The sequence below is a fragment of the Melospiza melodia genome, chromosome 1 (genome assembly GCF_035770615.1).
Source record: "Melospiza melodia melodia isolate bMelMel2 chromosome 1, bMelMel2.pri, whole genome shotgun sequence".
Lineage (NCBI taxonomy): Eukaryota > Metazoa > Chordata > Aves > Passeriformes > Passerellidae > Melospiza > Melospiza melodia.
The window spans coordinates 58836218-58863406 of NC_086194.1; the positions used below are offsets into that span (position 1 = coordinate 58836218).

The 27189-nt window shown below is 36.8% G+C and overlaps 1 protein-coding gene and 1 long non-coding RNA gene across 3 annotated transcripts in view; one reads left to right on the forward strand and one right to left on the reverse strand.

The window, feature by feature from the left end:
• Positions 1 to 1583: 1583 nt before the first annotated feature.
• Positions 1584 to 3905, reverse strand: LOC134419593 (uncharacterized). The gene is made up of 2 exons (XR_010028087.1): positions 3565 to 3905; positions 1584 to 3393 (listed from the first exon to the last, which is right to left on the reverse strand). It is a non-coding gene; the product is annotated as an uncharacterized LOC134419593 (long non-coding RNA).
• Positions 2748 to 27189, forward strand: part of SLC12A7 (solute carrier family 12 member 7) — a 74508-nt gene continuing 50066 nt past the window's right edge. The window contains exons 1-7 of one of the 2 annotated variants that reach the window (XM_063159042.1): positions 2748 to 2982; positions 16059 to 16153; positions 18238 to 18360; positions 20790 to 20936; positions 21666 to 21720; positions 23928 to 24058; positions 26151 to 26392. In XM_063159042.1, coding sequence (XP_063015112.1) covers positions 2871 to 2982; positions 16059 to 16153; positions 18238 to 18360; positions 20790 to 20936; positions 21666 to 21720; positions 23928 to 24058; positions 26151 to 26392 — 905 coding nt within the window. In that variant the 5' untranslated portion in view covers positions 2748 to 2870. The remainder of the gene's footprint in view (positions 2983 to 16058; positions 16154 to 18237; positions 18361 to 20789; positions 20937 to 21665; positions 21721 to 23927; positions 24059 to 26150; positions 26393 to 27189) is intronic. The other variant, XM_063159035.1, reaches the window with a different exon arrangement.

Sequence of the window (27189 nt, forward strand, 5' to 3'; positions counted from 1 at the left end):
GTGGGGGTACACATTATACTGGGCTTCTTTTACTCCTTATTAATCATGTCACCTTTGGGAATCCAGATGATCCCTGCCACAAATGCTACACACCACTACACCATGGGAAAACCCAAGGTTCTTACTTTAGCTTTCATACCTTCATTAGCCACCACTGCTGTAACTCCTCTCAGGTAGACACCTGCATACAAAATGACTGAATGTATAAAGTTACCAAAACTGTAGGGTCAAAACAGGGGTGCCCACGAGGAGACAAATGGGTTTGTTTCACCACGAGTCAAACCCGAGAAAAAGGAACAAGATTTGATACAAGACTTAGTATGGGAACAAATAAGGATAAACAAAACAAAGAAAACAGACAGAGCAACCCACCACTCTGAAGCCAACTCCACGTGGAGGTTTATATGCAAAATTCAGAGAACAACTGGAAAATGAAATAGAAATACCAAAGTTAGGGGAAAATTTCTTTGTACATCTGGGAGAAAGGATCAGCAGGGAGCTAAATGTTACCAGCTGCTGGGTTTGTGGAGGAGCTTTAATATCTGAAGAATGGCCATGGAAGGGTAGTAGCCTAGGCCCAGTTGAACTTCTCAAATGGAACAGATCCAAAATAAAAGGGGAAAATCAGACAGAGGGGTGGATATTAAGTTCAGACATAATTGGAGAGGAGTGCCTCTAGCCTATGGGAAGGGAATTTTCAGACAAGGACAGACCTCTTATAAAAGTGTTAAAGTATATAATGGAACTTTCACATGGTGGATCCCTGGCCTAATATCCCAATATTGGACCCAGGAAAGGAAAAAGAATTGTAAATATGAAAAAGAAATTGAACTTTTCCGGTGCAATGACTCTGGGGAAAATCCCTATTATGGGACTCTGAAATATCTGAATTTTGGGAAAATATTAATTACCAAAGGAGCAAATAAAGGAAAGCACCAGATGGCTTATTTTGGATATGCGGAAAAAGAGCTTATTCAGAACTTCCTCTCCTATGGAAAGGAAGTTGCACTCTGGGAATTATACAACCAGGATTTTTCCTGTTGCCAAGCCAAGATGGAGATGATCTGGGAATACTGATGCCCTAAAAAGAAAGAAGAGAGAACTAACTGGAGAAATTGGGGGATACCAAAAGTGGGGTGATGAAGAGTGGCCACCTGAATGGATAATACAGACATATGGTCCAGCTACCTGGGCACAAGATGGGAGTTGGAGATATTGAACCCCAATTTATATGTTGAATTGCATCATAAGACTACAAGCAGTTGTAGAAATCATACCTAATGAAACAGCACGGGGTTGGTGGAATGAATAGCCAAACAGCAAAAGCAGTGCATCAAAATCGGTTAGCACTAGACTATTTGTTAGCAGAAGAGGGAGGGGTTTAACACATCTCATGCTGTCTACAAATTGATGATATTGGGGATGCAGCTGAATATAGCCAGAAACATCTGGAAAATAGCCCATGTGCCAGTACAAAAATGGGAATCTATAATGAATACAGGATGGTTGGAAGATTTTTTTTTTTAATATCCTGGTGGAAGAAGGCTGGATTTGTATTGCTATGCGGAATAACAGGTCTAATCTTTTTCCATGTTTGATCTAATGCTTTATTCAATTAATCACTTATGTAGTCCAAAACATGCAAATAATGACAGTATCCACCAATCCAAAGTCAGGAACCACAGGACGAAAGCAGAAAATGATGGTATTGAGAAAAGAAAAAGATGATGAGAATAAGGCATTTAAGACCTATGAAAAGTATCAGTATGCCAAAAGTGTAGAAGTACAAAAGTCGTAGCTCAAGCCAAATACAGTAAGAAAAACAAAGAGGAGGGATTGTGAATTCTGTTTTTCAGGGAATTCTGTTTTTCACTGAAATCTGGTTCAGTAAATGCTGTTTTTCAAACCAATCATCTCCACATCTGCCAGCTCACTGCCACTTTTGATGGCCAGAATAATTTGCCTACTCCTTTCTCTGAAGACCTTTATGCTGTGGGACAGACTGCAGTGTTACATATACATCTTCCATCCCAATGAAGTATAGGAGCCACAAAACTACCAGTCCTCTTCCAAAAGACACAGATACAGACTGAATGAATAGTCTTTCTGGTTTATTCTAGCACTTGCTAGAAGAACAAGAAACAAGAAAAATGTCCTTTGCTTTTAAATCTGTTTTCTCTACTTTTGGAGTGGAGATGCTATGACCTCCTTTGAGTTGGAAGTTGTAGGTAACCAAGAGCTATATCTCATCACTAGTATCATTAATATTTAATTTGATACACTGCTCATCCACTGACTCTTTGAATCTGCATCACTGCTGGTCAGAGTTTAAATGCTGACTCTGGCCGGAATCCCAGGACCTTCACCTGTCTACTGCAAAGCATGGCTGCTGTGTAGGAAAGCAGATTTCTGGGAGCTGTCTTTATGTCCTGGTAGTCCAAAGGCACACAGTGAATTTTCTCCACTTGTCCAAAAGGTGATCACAAATCCCCTGCTTAGGCCTTTTGGATACTGTCATCCCTTCAGTGATCTGGAGGATTAAGGCCCTACAGCCTGGCTCTGGTTTCGTTTGGAAAGCAGTTTCTGTCTGGTGGGATCAGAGGAGCAGTAGCCTGGTGGTCTTAGCGCTTTAAGGATAACTGTAAGCCAAGGTTTGAGGAAGAGGGGATGCCCCGGGGCCCGTGCCCCTCCCTTCGGAGTTCCGGCCGCAGCGCCATCAGGCAAGCGGTGAGGGGGAAGTGGCGCGGTGCCGGCCACCGCCCCCCCGCTGCGTGAGGAAATGGCTCTCACGTGAGGGAGGCGGCAGCGCCCGACTCACCCTGCCCGCTGCCCTGGGAGGAGGCGCCAGCGGGTCTGGGGCCGTCTGCAGCATGCCGACGAGCTTCACGGTGGTGCCGGTGGAGGCGCAGGGCGAGGAGCGGCAGCGGGATGGGCAGCAGCGAGAGGAGGAAGATGAAGGCGACGAGAGAGACCGGGGCACTGGTGAGAGAGTGGTGAAGCGCCGGTGGTCAACGCCTAAAGAGAGCGTCGGCTCTTTGCGTGCGGAGGAGTGGGTCTGTGGCGGGCCTGCGGGCCGACAGAGAGTCCCCGAATACTGTGGAGGGGCCGCATCGCCTCTCTGCAGGGAGCGATGCAGGGGCTACCTGTCCAGGTGTAGAAGTGCGGTTCAGGAAAGGGCGATAGTCTGGCGCCTGGGGTGGCTGAGAGCCTGTTTCTCTTTGTTTCCATTAGTCAGCGCCGCTGGCCGAAAGGAGGAAGTACTTACGGGCGGCTCCAGCCGGGGGAGAGGAGCAGCCCGCGGTCGGGCGCGGCGCCTGCCCGGGGCGGTGTGGGGCGGTCAGTCCGCCTCCTCTGCGACGGGAAGCGGGCGGAAGCAGCATCGCCCACGGCGGTCTAACGAACGGGGAAAATACGTAGAATCAATCGTTTCGGTTGGAAGAGATCTTGAAGATCAGATCATCAAATCCAACCATTAGGCTGTCTTAAAGGCTAACTGCTGTTGGAGCACACTAGAGAGAGGGCTAAGAGGCAAGATTCAGACTGTGGAGAAGAGCACAATTTTACCTGCGTTGCTCCAGGTGTTTGTCCAGCCATGTGCTTTTGCATCAGATATAGCGTCTAGGGTTAAGTAGGTGTTTGCTACGAGATGCCGTCGCGTTCGGAGCCTTGCTTCTTGCTAGGCCTCGTTCCTGAAGTCTCCTGGGGAAGTAGAATCAAAGCGGAGGTGGAGCTCGGGCATCGTGAGTGAGGGTCTGCTCAGGACAGCCCCTAATGCAGGGGCAGTAGTATTTCTCTGCCAGCGTTGCTGGGGAAATGAGTGATTCTTCACTTGCATGACAAGGCACTGCTGGGAAAGCAGTAATTTTTGTGGCGCTTAACACTGCCTTTTTCCGAAGCGTGTTGCAGCAGCAATACCAAGTATGTTGTGTGAATCACTGCTAGCACTTCGAGAGCTAGTTCACATGTTGCACTTTATTCTGGATGCTTTGTTACAATCGATACTTCTGTAAAGGTTTGTGGGGGGATTAACGTTGTTACATGACAACAGGTGAATAAATGGCGGTTTGTAAAAGGCATCTTATTTTTGTGGTACAGGTGACAGATAAATAGGGCTAATTCCGTGTGATGTGGGATATGAATGTAAAGAGATAAAAACAGATATTTGATAAATTTAATATATTTACATTATTTTAGGAAGCTAATATAGTAAAACACCAAGCTGACACAGTTAGGTTATTTTCTTCCAAAGCTTTCTACTCTAAGATCCTACTTACCTATTAAAGATATATAATACATATAGTTGCCTTTCCCTTAGTATATTCAAACAAGCTCTAGGTGTTCTAATAACTGCCTGTTCTTTTCCGAACTAAATGCAATAGAAAAACCAAAGCAATATAAGCTGTGAAAGTTTAACAATTTGTTTCTGACAACAAACAACAACAACAACAGTTTGTTTCTGTGACATCTCTTTGTACTAGGTGGATGACTAGCAGTACAGCATTAATCTGGACAAATTTTGTTTTGGTAGAAGAGCTAGTCAGAGAGGCATGGTGTATGATGTTTACACAGGTGGCATTTTAAAATACTGACTATACATACAGGCAAAGTTAGACAGGATTTGTTAGACTGCATGTATATATGAAGTATCTGAAAGGCTTGGAACATTTTTAAATCCTGGGAAGGTGAGAGGAAGAGAGGAACTGCTACTTTCACAGTGGTTTATCACAACCCTAAAGACCAGAGATAAATAAAAAAAATAATTATGTGATTAGGTAGTGTTTTGGGGACTAGTAGTTTCAATTGCAAGATATATTTAAATACTGTTATGGATCTGTATCAGTCAAGGGGATGAATTTATGTATGACTCTTCTTGTGTGTTTGTAAAATTGGAAGTAGAGAGGAAAACACTGAAAAGGGAAGGCATTGATTTGTATATAAATTATAGGCGAAGAGTTCTGACCTCATGGAGAGATTAAATGCTGTCCTCTGACAGGGAGTTTTGGGAAGTGAAAGATGTGCTACTTAGTGTTGCTTTGGGTATTGTATGGAATTCTTAAGTTAATGCTGTATAATAAAGTAATTGTTCTTGAGTTATTCTTCTGAAAACTAAAGAATTCTGAAATGTCTGTACTTCTGATAGCTGCTGTAGTTAAGCCCATCTAAAAGCCTGCTGCTCAGAGAAGGACTCCTTGCCCTTCTCACTGCTCCAGCCTTGAGAAAAAGGCTAAGAAGTAAATTATTTCTTTCCTTGTCCTCCTCTGTGTCTGGGTTTGCTTCCTTTTTCCTGCGCTTGACCATCAGACGCTTCACTGGTCTGGTTCAGCATGCTAAACTGTGAGTAAAGTAAACTGCTGGAGAGGTAAAAATCATTTTGGGTTGAGGTGAGTACTGCAAAAAGTGAGAATGGCCAGAGTTGTGTCAAGGTGAGAGGTGGGTAAAGCTGAGAGCAGAGATGAACATAAAAAAGACGAGAATGGGAACTTCCCATTTGATTTAGCTTATATAGCTCAGCATGCTATTTTGTTCCAGTTGTTTAGAAATCTAGCATGTTATCAGTTTTGATTGAATTGTCTGTCTTAAAAACCAAGTAGTTTTTCCTTGATTGCACTAGTACCTTTTTTTTAAAAAAAAAAACCAACCTACCAAATACATGAAAACCTGACAAACCTGTCCCATCAAACTCTGCTAATTTTTTTGAGGGAGTCAGTTGTATGCTGTCTAGTCATTAGATCAACAGTAGTTTTGATTTTTATTAGCAAGGCACTTACCAATTAGTGCACAGTTTTGTGCATTTATCCCCTTTCACACATTCTTACCTGATAATCATCTGTGTCATAAAGGAGTAACCTGGGATGTTCTTGTTCCATGATCTGCACTCCTTCTTAATAATCTGAAATTCCATAGCTTCATATTTTCTGACTATATGATACTTTGATGTATGTGAAAGGAGGAGAAGACATTTCTGACTCCCTATGGGGCTGGGCTGTAGCACTAGTCACAGTAGTATTTCAGAAAAGGCAGAATACTTCAAGTTAACATGGTTTAGGGTGCAGCCTGCTAACTCAAATATTCACAAAGTAGCAGAAAGAAGACATGCCTGTTTTCTGTGTCTTTCAATGTGCTTATAATAGACTACAAAGAAAGGGTAGTCAGGAGATAGTAAATGGTTGAAGAGGAGAAGGAAATATGAGCCTATAGACAGTAAGGGATGAAGTTTTATAAGAAATTCTGGGCTTGATTTGTTTTGGGTGTTTTGTTTGTTTTTTTCACACATAGTTGTAGTGACTGTCTAGATAGACCTGTAAAAATTTTGTAAAGTTGATCAGCTTTTCCTTCCCTAGCAGCTGTGTGTATCAGGTGCTTCAAGACATCGCTAGTATTTTTAGCATCCCATAGTATTATTTACCTTGCCATAGCAGTTTCTTATTTAGAAACTAATGTGAGAACTAACTCCTGCAAATTCTTTTAAAATTGAAGACCCTCAAATACAAGGAATAGCAATAACAAACCTGATCATCTACGAAGAAGCCATCATATAACTAATGAAGCATGGATTCCGTGAATTTCTGTAAAATGTTACTTATTGGAAAACCAGGGAATAGTCAACATGTGTGTGTCTGTGTGTGTATATGTGCAATGGAGGAAGATAATTAATCTCATGGAGAAGTCTAGTGTATTTTCAGTCAACCCTTCAACCTTAACTGCCACAATTAACCATAGATGTTATGATCAGAGAAAAATAGATTTTAGATGTTATTCAAAGATTTGATCCCAGGAACTAGTCTGTTCCTGTCACTGGCATCCATTTAACAGAATTGAAACACTTTTTATGAGTTTAAGGCTGATTTAAAATGTGTAATACATAAATCCATAAACTAGAAAACAGTGACATATTTAATTTGAAAGAGAATTAATAAATTATGCTGCCAGTCTAAAAAGAAACCTTTATAAATTAAAAATATTTGTTTTAAAAAAGAGCTTACAAAATTACTAGAACTATATTTTAAGGTGTTTATCTGCTACATCTTAAGTAGAACAAATGCCAACTATTTCTACATAAAATCAATGTTTAAAAACTAACTGACTTGCTTAAGGTCTGCTAATATGTACAGATATCTTTTGGTGTGTAAAAGAAGGTTTTTTAATAGTAGATAGGTCTTTGGAATAGGTTAATACTAGTTGTTGCTAATCTCTACTGATCTGTTTAGTGGATATATTTTAAAATGAATTTATTTGATAGAAATTAAACTTTTAAAGTACTTATTATTAGATGGACACATGGGATGTTTCAGTGACTTGATCCTTCCCATATCACTAAGCAGGGTGTTAATTGCTGACAAAAATCCTTCAGATTAATTCTCTTCAGTGAGTTCTGTGACTCTCATGTAGTTCATGTCATGTGCACTCATGCAGCATGAAGTCTTAATGACTTGTTTCAGGATTAATCCAATGCTAGTAAGAAACAGGATTTGAGGTCTTACACTAAGCTGGGAGGAAGGAACTGTCAGTTTCCTCTTTCAATTCTTGATACCTGAAGAATCATCAGAGGAGACTGACTTAATTTTCCTTAATCATGAGTGAGCAAGATTTTGAAGAAAACGGGCCAAATCCAAGTGAGTCTCTTTACAAGACAATACTGTGGTTTTCTAATATCTTTCTTACTGAAATAGGAGGTTCTTTTACTTCCAGACATATTTTAAAGAATTTATAAAGAGCTTTTGCAGTTTTCATTAGAAGTAAGTTGTGCTTGATGATAATAGCAGCCTAAGTAAAGAAAAATCTAAGATTTAGCAATGTTGATAACATAGATGATGGATGTAATATTAGAATCATCCATTATATAAAGAGGTTTATTTACAAGGGGTTTAAATACACTTTGTTGTGCATATCAGTATAACATATAAATTATGCTAATCATTAATAAAAATACTGGAAGAAATTTGTGATGTAGTAAATATATTTAGACATTAAATTACTAAAAAGAACCCAGTAACACAAACCTTTTGAGTTAGGTTGCACTGAATTCTTAAACCAATGTAGCACAAGAATTGAGGCAAAGTGTGTTCAAACAAGTTTATGGATGCCTTTTTCATAATTTGCATTATAGGAAGACAGTGGCTTTTAAAAATCTGACTGTATTGTAGAACTCCAAGGTGGCTTTTAAAAACATGACTATGTTTTAGAGCTCTAAGGAGTGCTCCAGTATGTGGATTTAGATTAGAAGTGTTAGGACATTTAATTTATAAGATTCTATGACTTCCCTTTTGTTGCCTGCCAATCAAAAACTTGAACATACAGGAAGGAAATATGCATGATAGAGAAGCTAGAATCACAGATTTTGCCACAGGCAGCTTTCTTGGATGCGATAGTCATATACATCAGTTTTATTGACTTTTAAACTTTATGCGTTTTTACCTTAAGAAGTTTTGTTACAGTAACATTAAATGTTTGCTGTCTCTTGTGCAAACAGGATCCCATTTTCATATTCTCAGTTTGCAGTGGCTTGTTCTTAATATGACCAAATACTATCTGAATGAAAATGTTACCTTTTTTTTATTTAAAACTGTTACATTTCACCTGTATATGGCTAACCAGAACCTACCTCAAGGTACATGGACTGTGGTTAAGAGTTGCCCTTTGCAAACTGTGAAGAGTTAGGACTTTTTTGTTAAGGGTTATTCCCCAACTGCAGTTCTGCTTTAGATAACAACATATAAAATTAGCAATTTCTAGTGGGAATCAAAGCTTTTGTAGTTTAACACATGTACTTGTTTGGAGAACAGTTATACATTGTCATAGCTGAGCTACTGTATTTGAGGGTATGATGTTCAAAAGGTTATGTAATTCTCACTCCTTTGAACAACACTTGTATTCTTTTGCCATATGAAGGCTATCTACTTTTATTTTTCAGATAGATGTTAAACTCTTACAGCATATCAGGAGAAAAAGGTGCTTGCTTTTTTGGACAAAAACATGTTTGAATACAAGGTAAACAGGAGCGTTAGGAGCATTACTTGGATATGAATCATGATGGCAGACATAGTGTGGGACAGTGAGGAAGCAGTGAATCTAGAAAGGATTTAGGGGTCAGACTGGAATAGAATATCACGAGCTTGGTTTAATGCTGTGGTAAAGAGGGCTAGCCTGATCCTCGGAGTAGAGGTGACAATTATACTTCTGTAAATAGCATTGACTGAGGCTGGTGTTAGAATGCTGTATTTGATTATCAGAGTTTGATTTTTTTTTTGATGTTGTGTAACTTAAAACCTGTACAGAACGTTTCCACAAAAAAAAAATTAAAAGTTAGAAAAATGTTTTAGGAACTTTTTTGATTTTTCAAGAGATAGGTTGAGATGATTTAAATAAGTATAGTTACCTTCACTGAGACAAAATACTGTAAGTGGTTAAATTTGGAAGCAGTTACTAGGATGTTTTACCTGGAAGTTTGAAAGAACCAAATTTAAGTAGAAATATGGAACAATTTGAGATTTTTTCAATATTAAAACCCTTAAGCTTTACATGAATTAATAGGTTTTTTTCTTATTTCAGTTCTGAAAACGTCAAGAGATGCACTGCTTAATTTTCAATATGATTTTTTAAAGTTATAGAGCTTAGTGATCTAATGAAATTCCTAAGCCTGCAAAAAGATGGGAAATTAGATTAGATAGTAGAATATTTTTGTTCTAATCTCCTGATCAGGCATCACAGTGCAAATTTAGGATTACTTAAATGGTAGTTTCCTGTCCTCTGTCCTTTCTCTGTCACTTTCTCTATAACAAGAAAGCTATAACATACATTTTTCATACTCTGCTACTTGTGATTCAGGAGTGGGGAAGGAAGCAGAGGTAGAATTGTTATGAATGCTAAGGAAGTTGTTTCTGTTTGAGTAATTGCTCATTACTACACTGATTGTCTCTGGTGACAGCATATGGATTTATGTGAGGAGCAGTATGATATGGGGATGCAGAGTGGTGAGTAGTAAGTGTGAAAGGGGAATTGCAAAATTGTTACAGTTTGAAGGGACTTGTGGAGATCATGTTAGTCCAACCACTGAATAAGAGGGCTATCTTATTGACGAAGTTGGCGTCTCCATATTTAACCTCTACTGTTGGATTCTAGTTTACATTGTATAAAATGGGCCAGTTTGGATCAGCTTAGAAATTTTACCTGTTAACATACTTTAAAAGTAATCTACTTTTTGGTGTTTCTGAAGATTGCTGAAACTTCTGAAGAAGATAAATTTGCATACCATGCTGCCTTTTGTGTCTGTGACCAGCACTGAATTGTGATGTGCAAAAATTGTTACCTTGTTTGGTGTGTGGAAGTGTTAATAAAAAATCATCTGATGACAATGTCAGAAAATTTAAGGCCAGAACAGCTCTGGTATAGTTTATAATAATTTGTGTGGGTTACACTGCATTGGCATTTGGGGGACTAGTGTGTATGGATGTGCACATTTAGTGTGTAGTGATGTGCATCAACACACTAAAGATTATCTTCAGATATATCTCCTACCTTCTCTTCTTGTAGCTGTATGTCTTGTTTACAAAAAAAATGTCATTGCAGCTAATTTCCATTCAGACATAATCACTCATCATAGTGCTTGAGTATATGTAGAAATCAAGAGTAGGGGTTTTTGCGTGTCCCATCCACACAGCAAGTACCATAGGCTTTTAGGAAAGGTACATTAGAGTGAGAGACAACTGCTCACTTAAAAAATTTTAAAAGGTTTATTAAGCCTTAACAAAAATATGACAAAAGGACTAAATAAGGAAAAAGTTGCAGCGCTGGGAGCTGCCTTCATGGCTGCCTACCATGTGGCTGGTTCATCTGCAAGATGGATGCTCCGTTTTTTATACCCCTGGGGGTTGCATCAGCCAACACTGGCCCCTTCCAAAGTCTGTCAGTCAGCTCTCTTTGCCGTTCATTGGTGGAGACTGCTTTCTTGTAACTGGATTGGAGGGTCAGGTGTTGTCATGCTGCGCCCCCTAAGCAACAAGCTTTTCTGTTCCCCACTGCCCCAGGTAAGGGGCACATGTGCACGCCTTCTCTTTTACCTGTCCTAGACACCCTAGGCTGTCTGATGGCAACAATACAGAGTGGGAGGAAAATGGAACTATGGGGAGAACAGAGGACATCTAAACTACATTAACATAATTATACATTAATAAGGCTTCTCTTAATTTTCACACAATATTCATCTTTTAATTGTAAGAGCCAATCATCCCATTATCTATCTATAGCAATTAGTCATGGCTTTAGGTTGTCTACTGCTCCAGCAGTAAGCACAGAATTGTGTTAGTTTATAAGAACATTCCATATCAGACTAAAAATTGTAATAATAATTTTTAAAGAAGGTACAGGGATAGAAACATAATTTTTAAAACTTAGGCTTTGATGACTTAGTTGAGTGACATGGAGTATGATATCAACAGGCAAATTTTTTCTGTGTCAGAAGACACATGAAACATACCATAAACAAACCCAAAGGGTTTTTTTTGGTTATTCTGTTTTGCCTTTTTTGTGGTCCAAAATGAAATGCTAGTCTAGATTTAAGATTTTTGCCTGTAAACCCTCATAAACTGAGTTACTTTCAGAAATCAAGCAACAGAAAGTATAGATTTTTTGGAATGCTTTGGTTGCAGAAACTGGATTTCAGAAGAAATGCAGCTTAATGATATGTCTGAAACTACATTGGAAGTTCTAGTTTTTATTTTATGTTTCACTCAGCTCACACTTGAGAAGTGTTAAAACAGACGCAATTTCAAAGAGACCTAATGAAAAGGTGATTTGCTTGTCAAGCATTGGAATGGGCTGCCCAAGGAAGTGGCTGAGCCACCATCCCTCGTCGTATTTTAAATATATGTAGGTGTGGTGCTTAGGGATATTGTTTAGTGATGAATTTGGCAGTGTTAAGTGTGTGGTTGGTGTCAAGGTGCTTTTCCAACCTACATGATTCTGTGATTTGACTATCTTAAAGCTTCCTCATAGAGTTCAAGAGGATAGGGCTGAGATAAACAGAGATGGCTAGACTTACTAGTGAAATGAAGTTTTTATTCCTTTCGTGTTCCATGTAACCTCAGTAGAAGTAACTGAAATAGCTTTTTCTATTGTCCACTTGATGCATGAGGGGCAAGATTTACTGGATTTGTGAAAAGTGTTAATCCTGTCTTAATTTAAATCTGGTTTTCTAATGAATCATTTCTTTCCTATTGAATCTTCTTTTGAAGAAAAAATAAGCTAAAGATTGAGATAATTTGTTTGGTTAATTTCACCCCAGATGATGTCTGTGCATTGAGATTCTGAAACTAGTTCTTTCTGCTGAATGGTATAATACATGTCAGTTTGACTTACATGTTAATAAGATTCACTGTATATCTAGACATATTAAATAAGGATACTTCAAAAGATGGTGGTTTTTTATTTGAAATAAAGGTGATTTTGTTTACAGCAGTGATTAAAACTCAAAGGTGTTCATAGGTGTTTTTATGAATATATTAACAAAAAGAAGACCAAGGAAAATCTATCCTTTCTTGGATATGAAGGGTAACATTGTAACAAAGGATGAGGCAATTTGAGGTGCCTTTTTTGCCTCAGTCTTCAACAGAAAGACCAGTTATCCTCATGGTGACCAGCCCTTGGAGCTGGTAGAGAGAGATGGGGAGCAGAACTGACCCCCTATAATCTGGAAAAAGTAGTCAGTGATCCATTGAGCCACTTAGACACTCAGAAGTGTATGGGGCTGGGTGGAACCCACTAGAGTGTACTTGGGGACCTGACAGAAGAGATTGCCAAGCCACTCTCTATCATTATTGTTAGTCCTGATAAACTGGGGAGGTTCCGGACAACTGGAGGTTAGCCACTGTGGTACATGTATGAGGTTCAGTAAGGCAAAGTGCCAGGTCATGCACAACAACCCCATGCAACTTTGAAGGCTGGGAGAAGAGTGCCTTGAAAGTGGCTCATCAAAATAGGACCACAGAGTGCAGGTCAATAGCTGATTGAATATGCGCCAGTGGTGTGCCCAAGTGGACAAGAAGGCCAATGGCATCCTGGCCTCTATTGAAAATACCATGGCCAGCAGGACTAGAGAAGTGATTGTTGCCCTATACTTGGCACTGTTAAGGCCACACCTTTTGTGTCCAGTTTTGGGCCTCTTTCTTCAAGAAAGATATTGAATTGCCGAGTGTGTCCAGAGAAGGGCAATGAAAAGGTCTGGAACACAAGTCTGATAACAAGTGGCTGAGGGAGCTGGGGTCATTCAGCCTGAAGAAAAGGAAGCTCTGGAGGTACTTTATCACTCTCTGTAACTACTTGGAAGAACTAGTAGTACAGTATAGGGGTTGGCCTCTTCTCCTAGGCAACTGGCAATATGGCTAGAGGAAATGGATTCAGACTGCACCAGGGTAGGCTCAGGTTGGACATGACGAAGAATTTTTTTACTGAAAAGGTGCTTAAACATTGGAATGGACTGCCCAGGGAGGTGGTAGAGCCACCATTCTTGGGGGTGTTCAAGAAATGACTGCATGTTGCACTTAGTGCTGTATTAAGATGACATGGTAGTGTTCAAAGTTTGGACCTTATCTTAGGGCTCTTTTCCAATTTAATGCTTTTATGATTCTATGGTCCTAATGATTTTATAATTGTAGAAGTAGTCAACAAACTGCAGATGACAGATTACTTGTCAGTTTGCTTTTTTGGTCACTTTTTCAGTGTTGATTCTCTTTCAAGTGAAGCTAAAATAATATTTGACATGATATGATTTGACATAGCATTGCCTGTCAAATTGCTGTGCCAAAGATACACAAATACAAAAAGAAAACTGTGTTAGAGAAACAGGAGTTTATTGCAGTCTGTCACTACCAGACTATTTTGAAGACTATCATCAGAAAACTTTAAAATAGGTAGAATATTGATTGTAAGCACTGAAATAGGTTTCCTGTTCTTCAGATCCTAAGTTCTGCATTTTCCTGTTTGAAGCCTGTCAGGTGTGTTTAACAAGACCTTTGTTAGACATGGTGTGCTCTTTTTCGTATTGGAGTAAAGCCAAGTAACCCTGTTTAGAAAAAGAAACATATAAAGGACAGCTTCACAATTCTCCAATCTACAATTTAAAATACTATGTAGTGCTGAGATACTGATTTTAATGTCCAGAACTGGTTAGCCAAAACTCTAGTCTTCAACTTCAGAATTATGAATACTGATTACTTTTTTTTTTTTTTGGCTACCCTTTTAGTGTTTAGATTAGTCTAATGATACCCACTGAAAGAGTAACTCCAGTAACATTATCATCTATATGAAGGCAAAACAATAATTGAAATTTCCCAGCTCACTTTTTGAAGAGTAATCCTTTCTGAAGGCATTGTAAGTACCCTGAAAGGAGTACCAATATTTAGTTAATGATTACAGATACCAGATGTCAGTTAAAGTCAATAGAAGTATGGTCTTGGCAAGACTGAAATCAAGTAACCTTATTTTAATTTTAACTTGGGAACATACCTTTTAATGAATGGCTTATGAAAACTTCAGCAGAAATAATGGGGTTATTTCAGGAATGGAGCTAAAAGAAAATCATTGCAAAAATCTTGGAAAGAAAATGCAATGTCTTAAGCAAGAAATCCGAGTGCTCATATGCTTTAGCAAAATGGTAAGAGAAATCAGGATGTATTTGTTTCAGGGCAGAGTTGCTCTTTTGTTGTCTGTGAAAAAGCTAATTGAATCTTTCTCTTAAGTACAGTGGAGCCCATTAAAGTGGAACCCATAAATGCCAATTTCTCAGATAATTTTGTGTGAAACCAGCATGTTCCATATACTGAGAAACATCTCAAGGTGTTAGTTCATGAGGGAGATTCTTTTGTGTTGACAGGGTTCCTTCTGCTGACCTTGCGTTAACCTTGGTTGGTAGAGGGGTGCCTAACCAGGCTGTAGGACTTGAAGTAGTAGGAGACCAAATATATAATGTAGAGAAACAGAAAAATGAAAGTTGGAGGATGTGGATAGAAGGAAATATATTGGATGTGTGAATTCATTGCCATTTCTTCTCTGGACTGAGGAACTAATTTTAAAGCCCTAATTTTTAGGACAGTTGTATTCTGTGTCTCTTATGATAGTATGTGGTTTCTATGTCATGATACCAATAACTATAGTGATACTGTGGAGAGTGGTAGGAAATTAGTGGTGGGAAATCCACAGTCCCTCTTATATTTGAGGGACTGAGATCTATTTCTGTCTGGTTTACAACTAAGATAATATGTTGTGCTAAGACTAGTGTACACATTTGCCAGAGCTTTCTTCTGGGATTTCATGTAGGGAGCAGAGGGAGAAGACAGGGGAAAGGAGTACAGCTTGTTCTCTAACTGTTCCTTAATTCTGTAGTGGAGAGACTGTAGGTGCTATTGCTGTCATCTGTGCATATAAGGGCAAAAGGGCACACAGGCAAAGTGGTGCAGGCAAGGACTTGAGATTATTTGGAAATGCCAGGGTTGTGACAGTATCAGCATGTCATAGTTTTTGTAGTTTGTCGGCTGAAAGGCAGTGAAAGTAATGCTGTATTTTTTAGAGGTGTGCCAGAGCAGGTCAGTAGAGCTACAGGTTAATGCAATTTCTATTTCAATAAGGAATAGATTAAGTGTAACATGTCATGGAAGGTTCCACACAACCTTTACAAAGTAATTCCTTTTGCATTTCATAAATTCCTATCTCAACTACTGGAGATTTTTTGAGGGAGTCAGTAAAGTAATAAAAAGGTTATTTTATTCTATAGTCAAAACCTTTATATGTAGTGCAATTATCAAGTGTTTTTAGGGAAACTAGAAAGGGTAGGGGAGAAATCATTATGTGTGTTAAAGAGTAATAATGATGAAACACTATACCAAGATTCGACTGTTAAACTAAATCTCCTTAAATGTTTAACATCCACATGTCTGAGATGAAAACTAGGTTTGCAGCAACCTATGGTCTTATTTAGAACCAGCTCTTACCAGAGTCTTCTGACTATTCCTTTTAAAGTATGGGGGTTTTTTTCCCCTCTTGTTTTAATTGTGTTACTTTTCCTCTAGGAGATGGGATTGCCAGGGAAAGTAGTCCATTTATTAATTGTGCAGAATTGGGCAGAGGAAGCATGTATGAAGGAAAGAATATGGCTCTCTTTGAGGTAAGTTAAATACTCCAAAAACATATTTTACCTTTAATGGAGATGAACAATCACCTGTTTACTTTCTGTCTTAAAATTTAGTGGGAAAATGAGTTTTAATAACTTTTTCATAGTTTGGTTCCTGCTAACATTCCATTTCAGTGTATTTGAATGGTATATATGCAAGAACAGTAAATATTGGTGTGCATTAATGTGAAGATATGAAATAAGTCTTCGTGCATTTAAATTTTTGGGCTAGGATCTTGACATTGTTAGACAAAGCTACTGGAAGTCAAATGTATTTTTTAAAGAAAGCAGTATTCAGTCTTAAGAGGATTAGCAAAATAATTTGTTCAACGGGGGAATTTTTGTTACAAAGCAAAGCTAAAAAACAAATTTGGAAGCCATGACTTAGTTGTATTATCCAACTACAATGTAGAGCACAGCATAGCAATTTCTAATGTAAATATCTACTTTATTAATGGACATTTCATACCTTTTTAACCAACTGAATTATTACAATCAAATTACTGAAAAAAGTATATTAATTGAGTACTTTTAAGGGCCACTTTTGCAATTAAGTAGTATTTCTAGTAAAAACCTTAATTGCTGTGCTCTAGCAGCATCAACTAGTCTTGCTCTGATGCTTGCTGTTAACAAAAACAAGGTGCTTCCAACAGTGTTTAGCCACCTTACTGTTGCATTCTTCTCAATTTTTTCTTGTTGTTCTCTTACATTTTTCTCTTCTTCCTTTCAAATATCTTTGTACAGAGGACATGGTTTTTCGTCTCACCTGTGCATGACCCAAATAATGTATATTTACTATTTTTCACTGTTCTAGAGAAAATTTTGCTAAGGATCAAACTAATGTTGATCATTAATTGTCTTTTTGTCATGTATGCAATATCTTAGTATTTTTTGACAGGAATGATGGTTTTAAAGTTCTGTCATTAAAGTTCTTCAAGCTCTATTCCATAAAGCCATTTCCAAAACTTTATGTGGTTCAAATTAGTTGCTGTATTCCTCAGTGATGATAATTTGGCCACAGCTGCTTTTTGTCCCGAATCTGTTATTTTGAAACATGGCTCACATTAAATCAACTGATATAAAACCATTATTTTTACGTATCTCAAGTTATAGATATTGCTGTTAGCAGTATCACGTTGAAACCCTTCTAGTGACTGCATCACTGCTGGTGTTGTGGTGAAATTTTTTGCTACTATGTATGTTTCAGAGTAAGTTTCCTATAATCTTGTTTTTCTTGTGTTTTCAGATGTGAGAGTTGTATAAACTGTTAAAAAGAAATTTGACTATTATGACCATTATCATTACCTAATCTCCCATACTTTACTTCTTGTCTGTGTTTGTCACCCTGTTCTCTTGTCTTCTTTCCAGTGTTCAAGATTTTGTATTTAATTGAATTCTCCTGGATCCATTTTTCTTGGAATTCTAATGTTGTGTATTCTCTTCTGGATTGTATGATATGTTTTAGCATGCTTTTGTTTTGTAGCAGTAAAGAAAGATAGGCTGACTTCTGTGTCAGGTGCTGTTACATATGTGCAATTATATGTAATAGATGTGTAGGTATTTTCAACAAGTTAACACTTTGAAAGTAGTATGCCTGGTGTAAGAAAATATGTAAGCCTGTGGCACTAGACTTCAGAGAGGTACTTAAGTACCTTAGTGCTTGAAAAATCATTTGAAGTCACTTTCTAAAGACAAGCAAGGTGCTGGAAAAACTCATGTGCTGGAAAAACTAAAATGACCCAACTTTACCAGTACAATACACTAAAGACTGTGCTGGGATGAAAATAAATTTTTAAAATTGCAGTGGAATTTCTCTAGGTTTTCCTTATATTCGAGCTGCATATTGTAAGGTAGCATAAAAATATTAAAGAAATGGTGCAACATAGCCATGTAGAGTTAAACTTCTAGAAATAATAGAGCCTTCTTGTTGGTTGAAAGCTGACTGGTATTCTGTCATGCTAATTTTTTATTTGGCTGAATCAGGGCTGACCTGTTGAGTATGTTTGAAGCAGTATCTAAAACGATGACTTAAAAAGAAAATTTATTTAATAAATGCAGTTTTCTTCAAAACCCAACAGGAAGAAATGGATAGTAACCCCATGGTGTCATCTCTTCTGAATAAACTAGCAAACTACACTAATCTGACTCAAGGAGTGGTGGAACATGAAGCAGATGAAGACAGCAAACGAAAGGAAGTGAAGGTATTTAGATTTCTAATAATTTATTGAGATAAAGCTAGCTATAAGAGGTGTATTTTTCAACCGGAAAAGAGAATATGTGGGCACCAAAAAATGGGAGTGAGGTTTGTAATACCATGTTTAGAATGGAGGCATTTTTGCAGGACTTGTGTTAATTTGATGTTCTTGTTAGCATGTTTTAGCAAAACTGTGCTGTAAAACCCGTAGGTAAAACATGTGCAAAGCTAGGATCTGAAACATGGAGTATACCCAGTTTTTTCTTCCTTTCTTTTCTTCTTCCTTGTGAACTTGTGCAAGCATCAGTACCTGTTACCTACCTCTAATGAGCATACAGTAGGACTTTTTGCAGGTTTATTAATATATTTTAACTGCCTAGGTTTTTAGGTAGTTATATTAAGGCAAATTTGAGATGAAACAGGTCACTCTTTTAATTCTATAAGCATATTTGCACCTCTTAACATGGTAGTAGGTTTTTTGAGTAGCTGTCTTAGTTTTGTGTGTTGGAGTAAGTATTTTTAAAACTTAATGGATGCATTCCAAGAAAACACTTTGTCACAAACATCAAAAATATTGTACTTGGGGGAGGGGAAATCATATGCTCTGTGTGACACATTGCTAAACACACTTGCTAGAAGTGAGCTGAATTCTTCAAGGCTTGTCTGTCTACTGGATACCCAAAATGTGTATCTGTGTCTGTAGAGGTGGAATGTATGCAATAGTTGGAGTCTGCAGCGGCATGTTGGATTGATCCCTCTGTTAGCAGAGGCTGATTTTGAAGGAGAAAGCTTGGAATAAAGCATGTGACCTGACAGAGTATAAGAACGTATAGGCAAGGGAAGAATGATGAGCTGCATGGTGAGCATGGCGACTGAAACTAAGAAAATAAAGGTGGATGCTGGGAAGAGACAGTGCTGGTAGTCACCTGTCTTTGTGTAGGAGAAGGGGTCCTGCTACTGAATTTATATGCTGAGCTATGAAGAGAAGTACATGAGAATGAGAAAAAGGAAAATGAGCACAGAGCAGAAAAGACAGAGATAAAAATACATTTGAAAATAAGCTTAGAACAGCAGCTCATTTGATTGGAATAGAGCTTTGAGTGGAAGTTGGTACCAGGACAGTGGGCAAGGGTCAGAGATAAAGTCCAGCTGTTTGTTTAACTTTTTCCTTATCCTGCATTTGTTCATGGGTGTGCTTTCTTTCTGTTTGTATAGTTGTGCTTGATCTATATTTGTTTCATCTCATTTGAAGATAAACTTCAGATGTGAGAAAAGTAACACTGATCATCTCACACTTTCCTTACTGTGAACCCCTTTGTCTGTTCAGCTGCTGTGTAGAGGTTTTTGTCAATGCAGCGCCATATTACTCCCTCTGGAACTGACTATGAACAAATGAACATCATTTGCTTGCACTTGATCTTGTTTGTGCTCCATGTGGTGTCCTGATAACACAATTTTTATGTATGTGTCTTAATTTCATTTCTGAAATTGTGATAGTTAAGTAGTAGCCTGTCAGAGTAGCATTTTAATGGTGTGATTGAGACAGTGGAGCTGATGCTGCGCATGGATATTGCCCAAGATGCTAAAAATAAAAAATGCAGTCTAAATGGCTTTCTATGGTTTCTTATAAATACTTGGATATTTAGTGTTTTCTTAATAATTTTGATAACTTAAATCAATTGCCATTTTTCACAGCCCAAGTTGTGATTTAAGACCATCTTGTGTAACTGGAAAGCTACTGTGTATAACTGTTGATTTTAACTAGATTATTTCAAAGCCCGTTTTCTCTTCATAAGTGTAGACGACTGAAACTTTAGTGATGAAACCTGAATGCTTTTGTGTATGTCTTGACCTATGATGATCACTAGCAAATAAAAAGTACACATATACTATGTTGTGACAGGTTTTACAGTTTTTGAAAAAAAAGAAATTGTAGTCAGCTCTGCATTACTTCATGCTCTGTCTTAATACCTTGTCTGTCTTTTTTTAAAATTAAAATTACTATTGAATATAATTTTTTGTGCCAGCTTTGTGGCAATTTGTGATCAACTTTTTGCAGAATATAAATGATATTTTGATTATGGCAGTAATTTATCTTTAACCTGTAACTTTAGCCTGTAACTGGTATTTCAGAAAAAGTTTGTAAAGTGTTATGATCAACAGATAAAGGGCCATCCTGTCCCTATCAAGGTGTCGTCCTAATTCCTGTGGAACAAGAGAGTTTGTTATCACAAATAGTTTTCTCTCTTTTCAGGAATTTTTCTTTATTAATAGCACATGAATATTTGCAAAGCTGGACACTCCGAAGCTACCATTCATTTTCACTTGGCATTTGTTCATGGACCATTTGTGATAAGTGTTTGTGGAATAAAGTGTTTATAGATTTAAATTTTGTAGTGCAAAGGAATTGAATTGATGTTCTCGCTTTGTTTCCAGGGTCCACGAATGGGCACCTTTATTGGCGTATATCTTCCCTGTTTGCAAAACATCTTGGGAGTTATCCTTTTCCTGCGTTTAACATGGATTGTAGGAACAGCTGGAGTTCTTGAGTCTTTCATCATTGTGTTCATGTGTTGTGCTTGTGTAAGTTAACCTTATTTTATTTCTTTTTTAAACTCCTGTCCAAATCCTCTGTTGAAGGAGTACTGACACCTTCTAATGTATGAGTATCAGGGAAAAAATAACCATATTTAATAATACTGGTAAAATTGTACTGGTATTTAACCAGTATGGTTCAATTGAGAGAAATGGGTTATATATATAAGCAGTGGGTGTCACCTGTCAGTCTAACCCGTACGGACATTCTTTTGAGTTGATCAAAGTAAGCTTTTTTTAAAGTTTTATATGAGTTTTATTAAATCAGCCTTTAGCAAATATTTCATTATTAACTTAGAGATCTGAAGTGTTCTGCTTTTTTCAACTTCAGAACAAACTGAATAATAAACTATAAATCAAATTCCACAGCATTGCATCTATAAAGTAATTTTTTAGAATATGAGATCTTTACTAGATGTTGTCATAATAATGTTACAATTAGTTTTCACTACTTTTTAAATTGAAATAATGAACATACTATTTTAAGTATATGCAATAGTCTATATTCTTCCAGTTCTTTAAAGACTATGTCAAGTGTAAGTTAACTAAATCTTCTGCCTGAAAAGTTGAGTACTTGAGTTGCATGAATATCTCAAATTAAACATCTTGGGGTGAAAAAAAATCTAGTTACATTTGATTACTGTTTTGCCCAATCTTTAAAAAAAACCCCTCCAAAACTCTGGTATTTTAAATTTCCTCTATTTCATCTTTCCACAGACTATGCTAACTGCAATTTCAATGAGTGCTATAGCAACAAATGGCGTAGTTCCAGGTAATGAAGAATTTTATCTTACATGGCAAATTCTTAAATAATGGAAGTTTAAATCTGGGATAAGAAATTCTTATCATTCTCAAATATCAGAAGTAATGCTTTTGTATCAAATGCATTTTTTCTTTTAATTGATTTTATAAATAACTTTTTAATGTGAGATGCAGTCTTTAAGACTGGGTCTTCTGGGAATTACAATCTGCAGCACATCTTTGTCATCAGTCATTTGATCCTATTTTAATCAAAGATAAGATGTTATAAATTGAATTAATAGAGACTGGTCTTCACACAAAGCAAATTTCTTTACAAATAAGGGTACTACTTTTCTCTCTCCTGAATTTTCCTACATTCCAGCTAAACCCTGGAGTTAGTTGTCTTGTTTTCTGCAAGAATAGTAACTGGTCTCATGGCAAAAATATTTTTCTGCATAAACACTCTAGGTTCTGCCCATCTCAAATTTTCAGGATAGATTGATAAATTGATTCAGCTTCATAAAGTAAAAGATTTTTTTTTAGTGGCAAAATCAATTAGCTCTTGAAGCTCTTACCCTTTTTAGTTTCTCAGCACAATAATTGATAGAACTCAGATATTGGTATGAACTCTGAACTTATACTGAAGTTGCTGGGCTATAATAATAGTAAAAGCCATAATTTGTGAAGGATGTAGAGTAACTGTATTACAATTGTATTTCATGGATCCAGTACCATATATGAAATAAAAAATCAATAGACAATTTTGTTTAAAATACTTATGTTTTATAATAAAATTGAGTTATTCAAATCAGTGCGCAGATAACTAAAATGTTCTGCTCTATTCTCATATTTTTAAAGTTCATTTTAATGGCTTTGTTTAACATCTCTCACAGACTTTGAAGCCTGCAGTTCTTACATGAGACAGGTCTTAATTTTCACTTTTTTTGTTGGTGGTGCCAGTTTCTTAGAGAAATGATGCTTGTCCTGAATATATGGAGAAGGCAGGAAGCACAGATAAGAACCCAGGACTGAAGGAGACCTTTATTTTGCTTTTATATGCAAGACCATTCATTATATTTAGTAAAAGGATTGGTGATGCATCATAATATCTTTCTTTGTTTCTCATTCATTCAGATTGAAAACACTGAAGTCTGTGGAACAGACTGCCCAGGTGAATGGTGGAATCACCATCCTTGGAAGTGTTCAAAAAACAAGGAGGTGTGGTGCTTAGGGACAGGGTGTAGTGGTGGACTCAGTAGTGTTGGATCAATGATAGGACTTAGTGATCTTGGAGGTCTTTTCCAAATTCAGTGATTCTATGAAAAACAGCTTTAGACTCTTCACATTGATATATGTTATTTAAAATTGCACACATCTTTCCTCTGTCTCTTTCTTCCCACAAGCAGGACAAAAATCATTAATTTAAGAGTAGATGGAGAGGGAACCAGAGAGAAGAGTTTGCCTTGAGGTAGTTGGTTGACATTCTAAATGAAAGAGATGAGCTTGAAATTTAGAGCCTTATTAAAAGGCAAATAGTGCAATGGAAATAGGATGGTGGTGGTATAGTTTATGACTTAAAGAAAGATGATGCATACATATAGGAAGTAAGAGTGAGAAGAATTGAAGAACTCAGGCTAAAGTGAATTTTTTATATGTGGACAAAAAAAAGCAATCCCTTCCCAACACCTTTAAACAGTAGTAAAAAACTGTGAACTGTAGTGAAAGTGGCAATGGTTTAGTATACAGAAAATAGAAAGAATCAGTAGAAAAGAATCTGTTTTGTCCTTGTCTCATAAAGCAATTATTTTGGAAATTGTATTGTTTGATAGGGAATAGCTTAAGGTTAGAAGCTAAAAATTCATTCATATCTATTTATACCTGTATATCCTTTTCTAATTTACTTCTGTTAACTTGTGGAATTTTTCCTCTTCTTTCTTCGGTCTTCGCTTTCTATTCCACAGACAATGCATATGGGGATATTAATCTTGAAATGTGCATTCTAACTATCTAGATGGTATAGACATTGGTTACAGTCTAGTCATGAGTATGTCAGTGGAGGAACATGCAGTGGTTATCTTGATTATGTTGACTGAATGATTCAAATTTTTGCTCTCTACTGCCATCCCTTATCTGAAGTACTGGAAGTGTTTCTGGAAGTGTTTTGTTTTATTTCTTTGGTGTTTTTTTGGTTTGGTTTTTTTTTTTTTTTTTTTTTTTTTTTTTTTGTTAAATTCACAGCTGGAGGCTCTTACTACATGATTTCAAGATCTTTAGGGCCAGAGTTTGGTGGAGCAGTGGGACTTTGTTTCTACTTGGGTACAACTTTTGCAGGAGCAATGTACATTCTTGGTACCATTGAAATTTTATTGGTAAGTACTAGTATTTATTAAGACTAAATGTATTTGGGCTGTTTCAGGATATTGCTGATGAATTTTCTTAATGGTCTAAAATGCATTCTAGTTTGGTGATCGTTAATGTTTTGATACTACATTTTAGGATGTTGATATTTATTCTTACTCATGATTATTTGAGGAAGTTAAATTCTTATCAGTAATACAAAAATAAATTAAATGCTATTTGATGTATGTTTATTTTATATAATTTGTGAACCAAGCAGAAATATTCTCTTTCCAAATAATAGGTGGAAAGCATTAGCAGGATACTCACTGCTGCTTAATGAAAAGTTGTGGAGAACATGAAGGGCATTTCTGTGATGAGACAATAATAATCTATCACACTTCCTCATTTCTGAACTACTGGCTTTGAATTTTCATATATTTGCAAAGATGCTGTGGAATTCTGCCTGTGTGGCAGTGGCCTGGCTACTATGTCTTTGTTCATCCAGGAGGTGCCAATAATTGGTCATCAAATCAGAAACTAAATATATGCACAGAAGATACTTAAGAATTCTTTCTTGTTACTTACTATGATCCGTGTAATCAAATCCAGGGTTTTTTTACATTAAAATTAGAGATGGTAGTCACAAATGCTTGCTTGTATGATCTGATCTGGCTTGTTGTCTGATCTATAGCAGTAACACAAGCACACGTTCAATTGTGGATTGAATTTGGTGCACTGTTCTCCCTATTAGAGGGTCATGCTGGGTTTGTATTGCTAATAAAAATGTACAAGATCTAGCTACAGAATTTGAAGTAAAATGCTGCCCAGGATATCTGTCAAAGACCTCAGAATAGACCCCTGACATAGCCACAAGGCATGAGTATTGCTTTTTCTTTCATTGGGGCATGGATTATTTGGAGAAACAGAAATCAGTCATCTGCCTATGGTTTTCCCTGGCAAGGCTTTGAACATCAGGGCAACAAAATCCACAAGAAAATCTTCTGGAGTACCTCCATAGAGAGCCTGAAACTTCTGCAATGTCACAGTATAGGGTTTTTTAACAATATATACTTTATCTGTAATAATTTTTTTTTAGTTTGCTTCCTTTTTCTTCCATGATGATGTGACAATTTTCATATCTTCCAGCATTCTAGTAAATAGTAATTTACTAAACTTAAATTTAATTTAAGAAAATTCTGGTAAATTATTGTCTATGTCTATTTTTGGATTTTGCTTATGAATGCATCACGTCAGTCTCCTGTTCAAAGTTTCTTCCTGCCTTTAGAAATTATATTTTTGAAAAATCGTCATTTGAGCAGTTTTTTTGAAGGACTGGAGTTGCCTCAAGCCCTAATATTCAAGCCCTGGTAGCTGAACAGAGAGGGGTGTTTTTAGGGGTGCTAGAAGAAGGCATATAGATATTGTTGTGTAGTGTAGTACATGAATGTCTTAGAACTAGATCAGTTTGTCTTCTCACACACATTTGTCAGTATAAATGCTATTAACAGTTTTCAACTTCTTTTCAGGTAGAGCACACCAAAGTTTAAGAAAGAGAGATCTGTGTGAGAATCTTGTTTGAAATTGCAGTAGTTGGAAATGTGCGGTTTAGCACATGACAAAACTTCTTCACAATAATTGTAAATTGTGCTCTTGCAACTTTAGATTAAAATTTTATGAAGTATTATATAGGGTCTATAATACTGAAAAAATTTTTAGTTTATTATACTTTTGTTTGTTTCTTCATATTTTGTTTCAATCAATGGAAGTCCTGTTTATGGTGTGGGTTTTTTCTTTTATTTTTGTCGCGGTCTACTTCCTTCCACCACCAAATTCCTTAGCTGTTTTCCCCATTTGGCAGACACATGAATTAGAGGAGTGGAAGATCTTTAATAGGAGATAAGAAGCTGGAGCAAAAGTTGTATCCTATTCTTAATCCTTGTTTTTCTTTACTCTCACCCTTTTCCTTCCTTTATCTCTAGAGTTTCTCGATGCCCAAATTATATGGCTAAACTCATTTGTGAAAGCAAAACTGGTATAGAATGTTAGATTTTATAGTTCAAGTAAATGATTTAATAAAATGTTCATTATTACATGTATGATAGTTCACCATATTTCTTGCAGACCTATATTTCTCCAAGTGCTGCTATATTTAAAGTGGCAGATGCTGGTGAAGAAACAGAGGCTATGCTGAACAACATGAGAGTCTATGGAACGTGTATTGTCATTCTGATGGCCATAGTAGTTTTTGTGGGAGTAAAGTATGTCAACAAGCTTGCACTGGTCTTCCTTGCCTGTGTGATTCTTTCCATCATTGCCATATATGCTGGAGTTATTAAGACTGCTTTTGATCCACCTGACTTTCCGTAAGTGCAATATTGACTTTTGTATGTTATTTAAAAGAAAAAAAGTGTGGGGAGGGAATAGCTACTGTAATCATTTCATGTTTTAAGCTAAATTTCAAAATACAAACACATTGCTTTCAGTGGTAGCTTTCTGTAGTTTAAATACCAATGTGGTCATTTGATATTCTGAGAAATATTCACATATCTGAATATTTCTCTCATTTTTCATAAGATATGGTAACTCTAGAAAATGTTCTTTGGTGCTTAAAATTTGGCTGTTATTTCATCCATACCCAAGAAGCAAGAAGGTCCGTTTTCCTGACAGTAAATGTAACTGCTTTTTCTAAAGATTTTAACTAAAAACCTGTAGAATAAAGTAAAAAGGTCAAGAAACCATTGTCGCTATTAAGTATTGTTATAAAAAACCCATAAATTTAAACTTTCTGTGTTATGAAGAAATTTTAGAAACTTCCATTTCTCCCTACTTAAAAACAACACATTGAAATGTTTAAATTCACTTGTGTTTGTGAAGGCTTTCCCATTAATAAAATAAAATGTTATTGTTATGCATGACACATTGCTTCTCAAGGTCCTTGATGTGCTTAATTCTTAGCTCAGTAGGAGTTACTTCTTCACTCCAGTTATTAGCTGCAATTTACTTTACCCAGTTACATGAGTTGCATTTTTGTGCATATTTTTCTGTTGAAAGATGAAAGAAAGTTAAATTGCTTAAGACATGATCAGAATAGGCTGATAACTTCAGTCTTGTGTGGCACTTGATAGTAAGAGTTATCCTTTGTTGTATGATTGTTACAAAT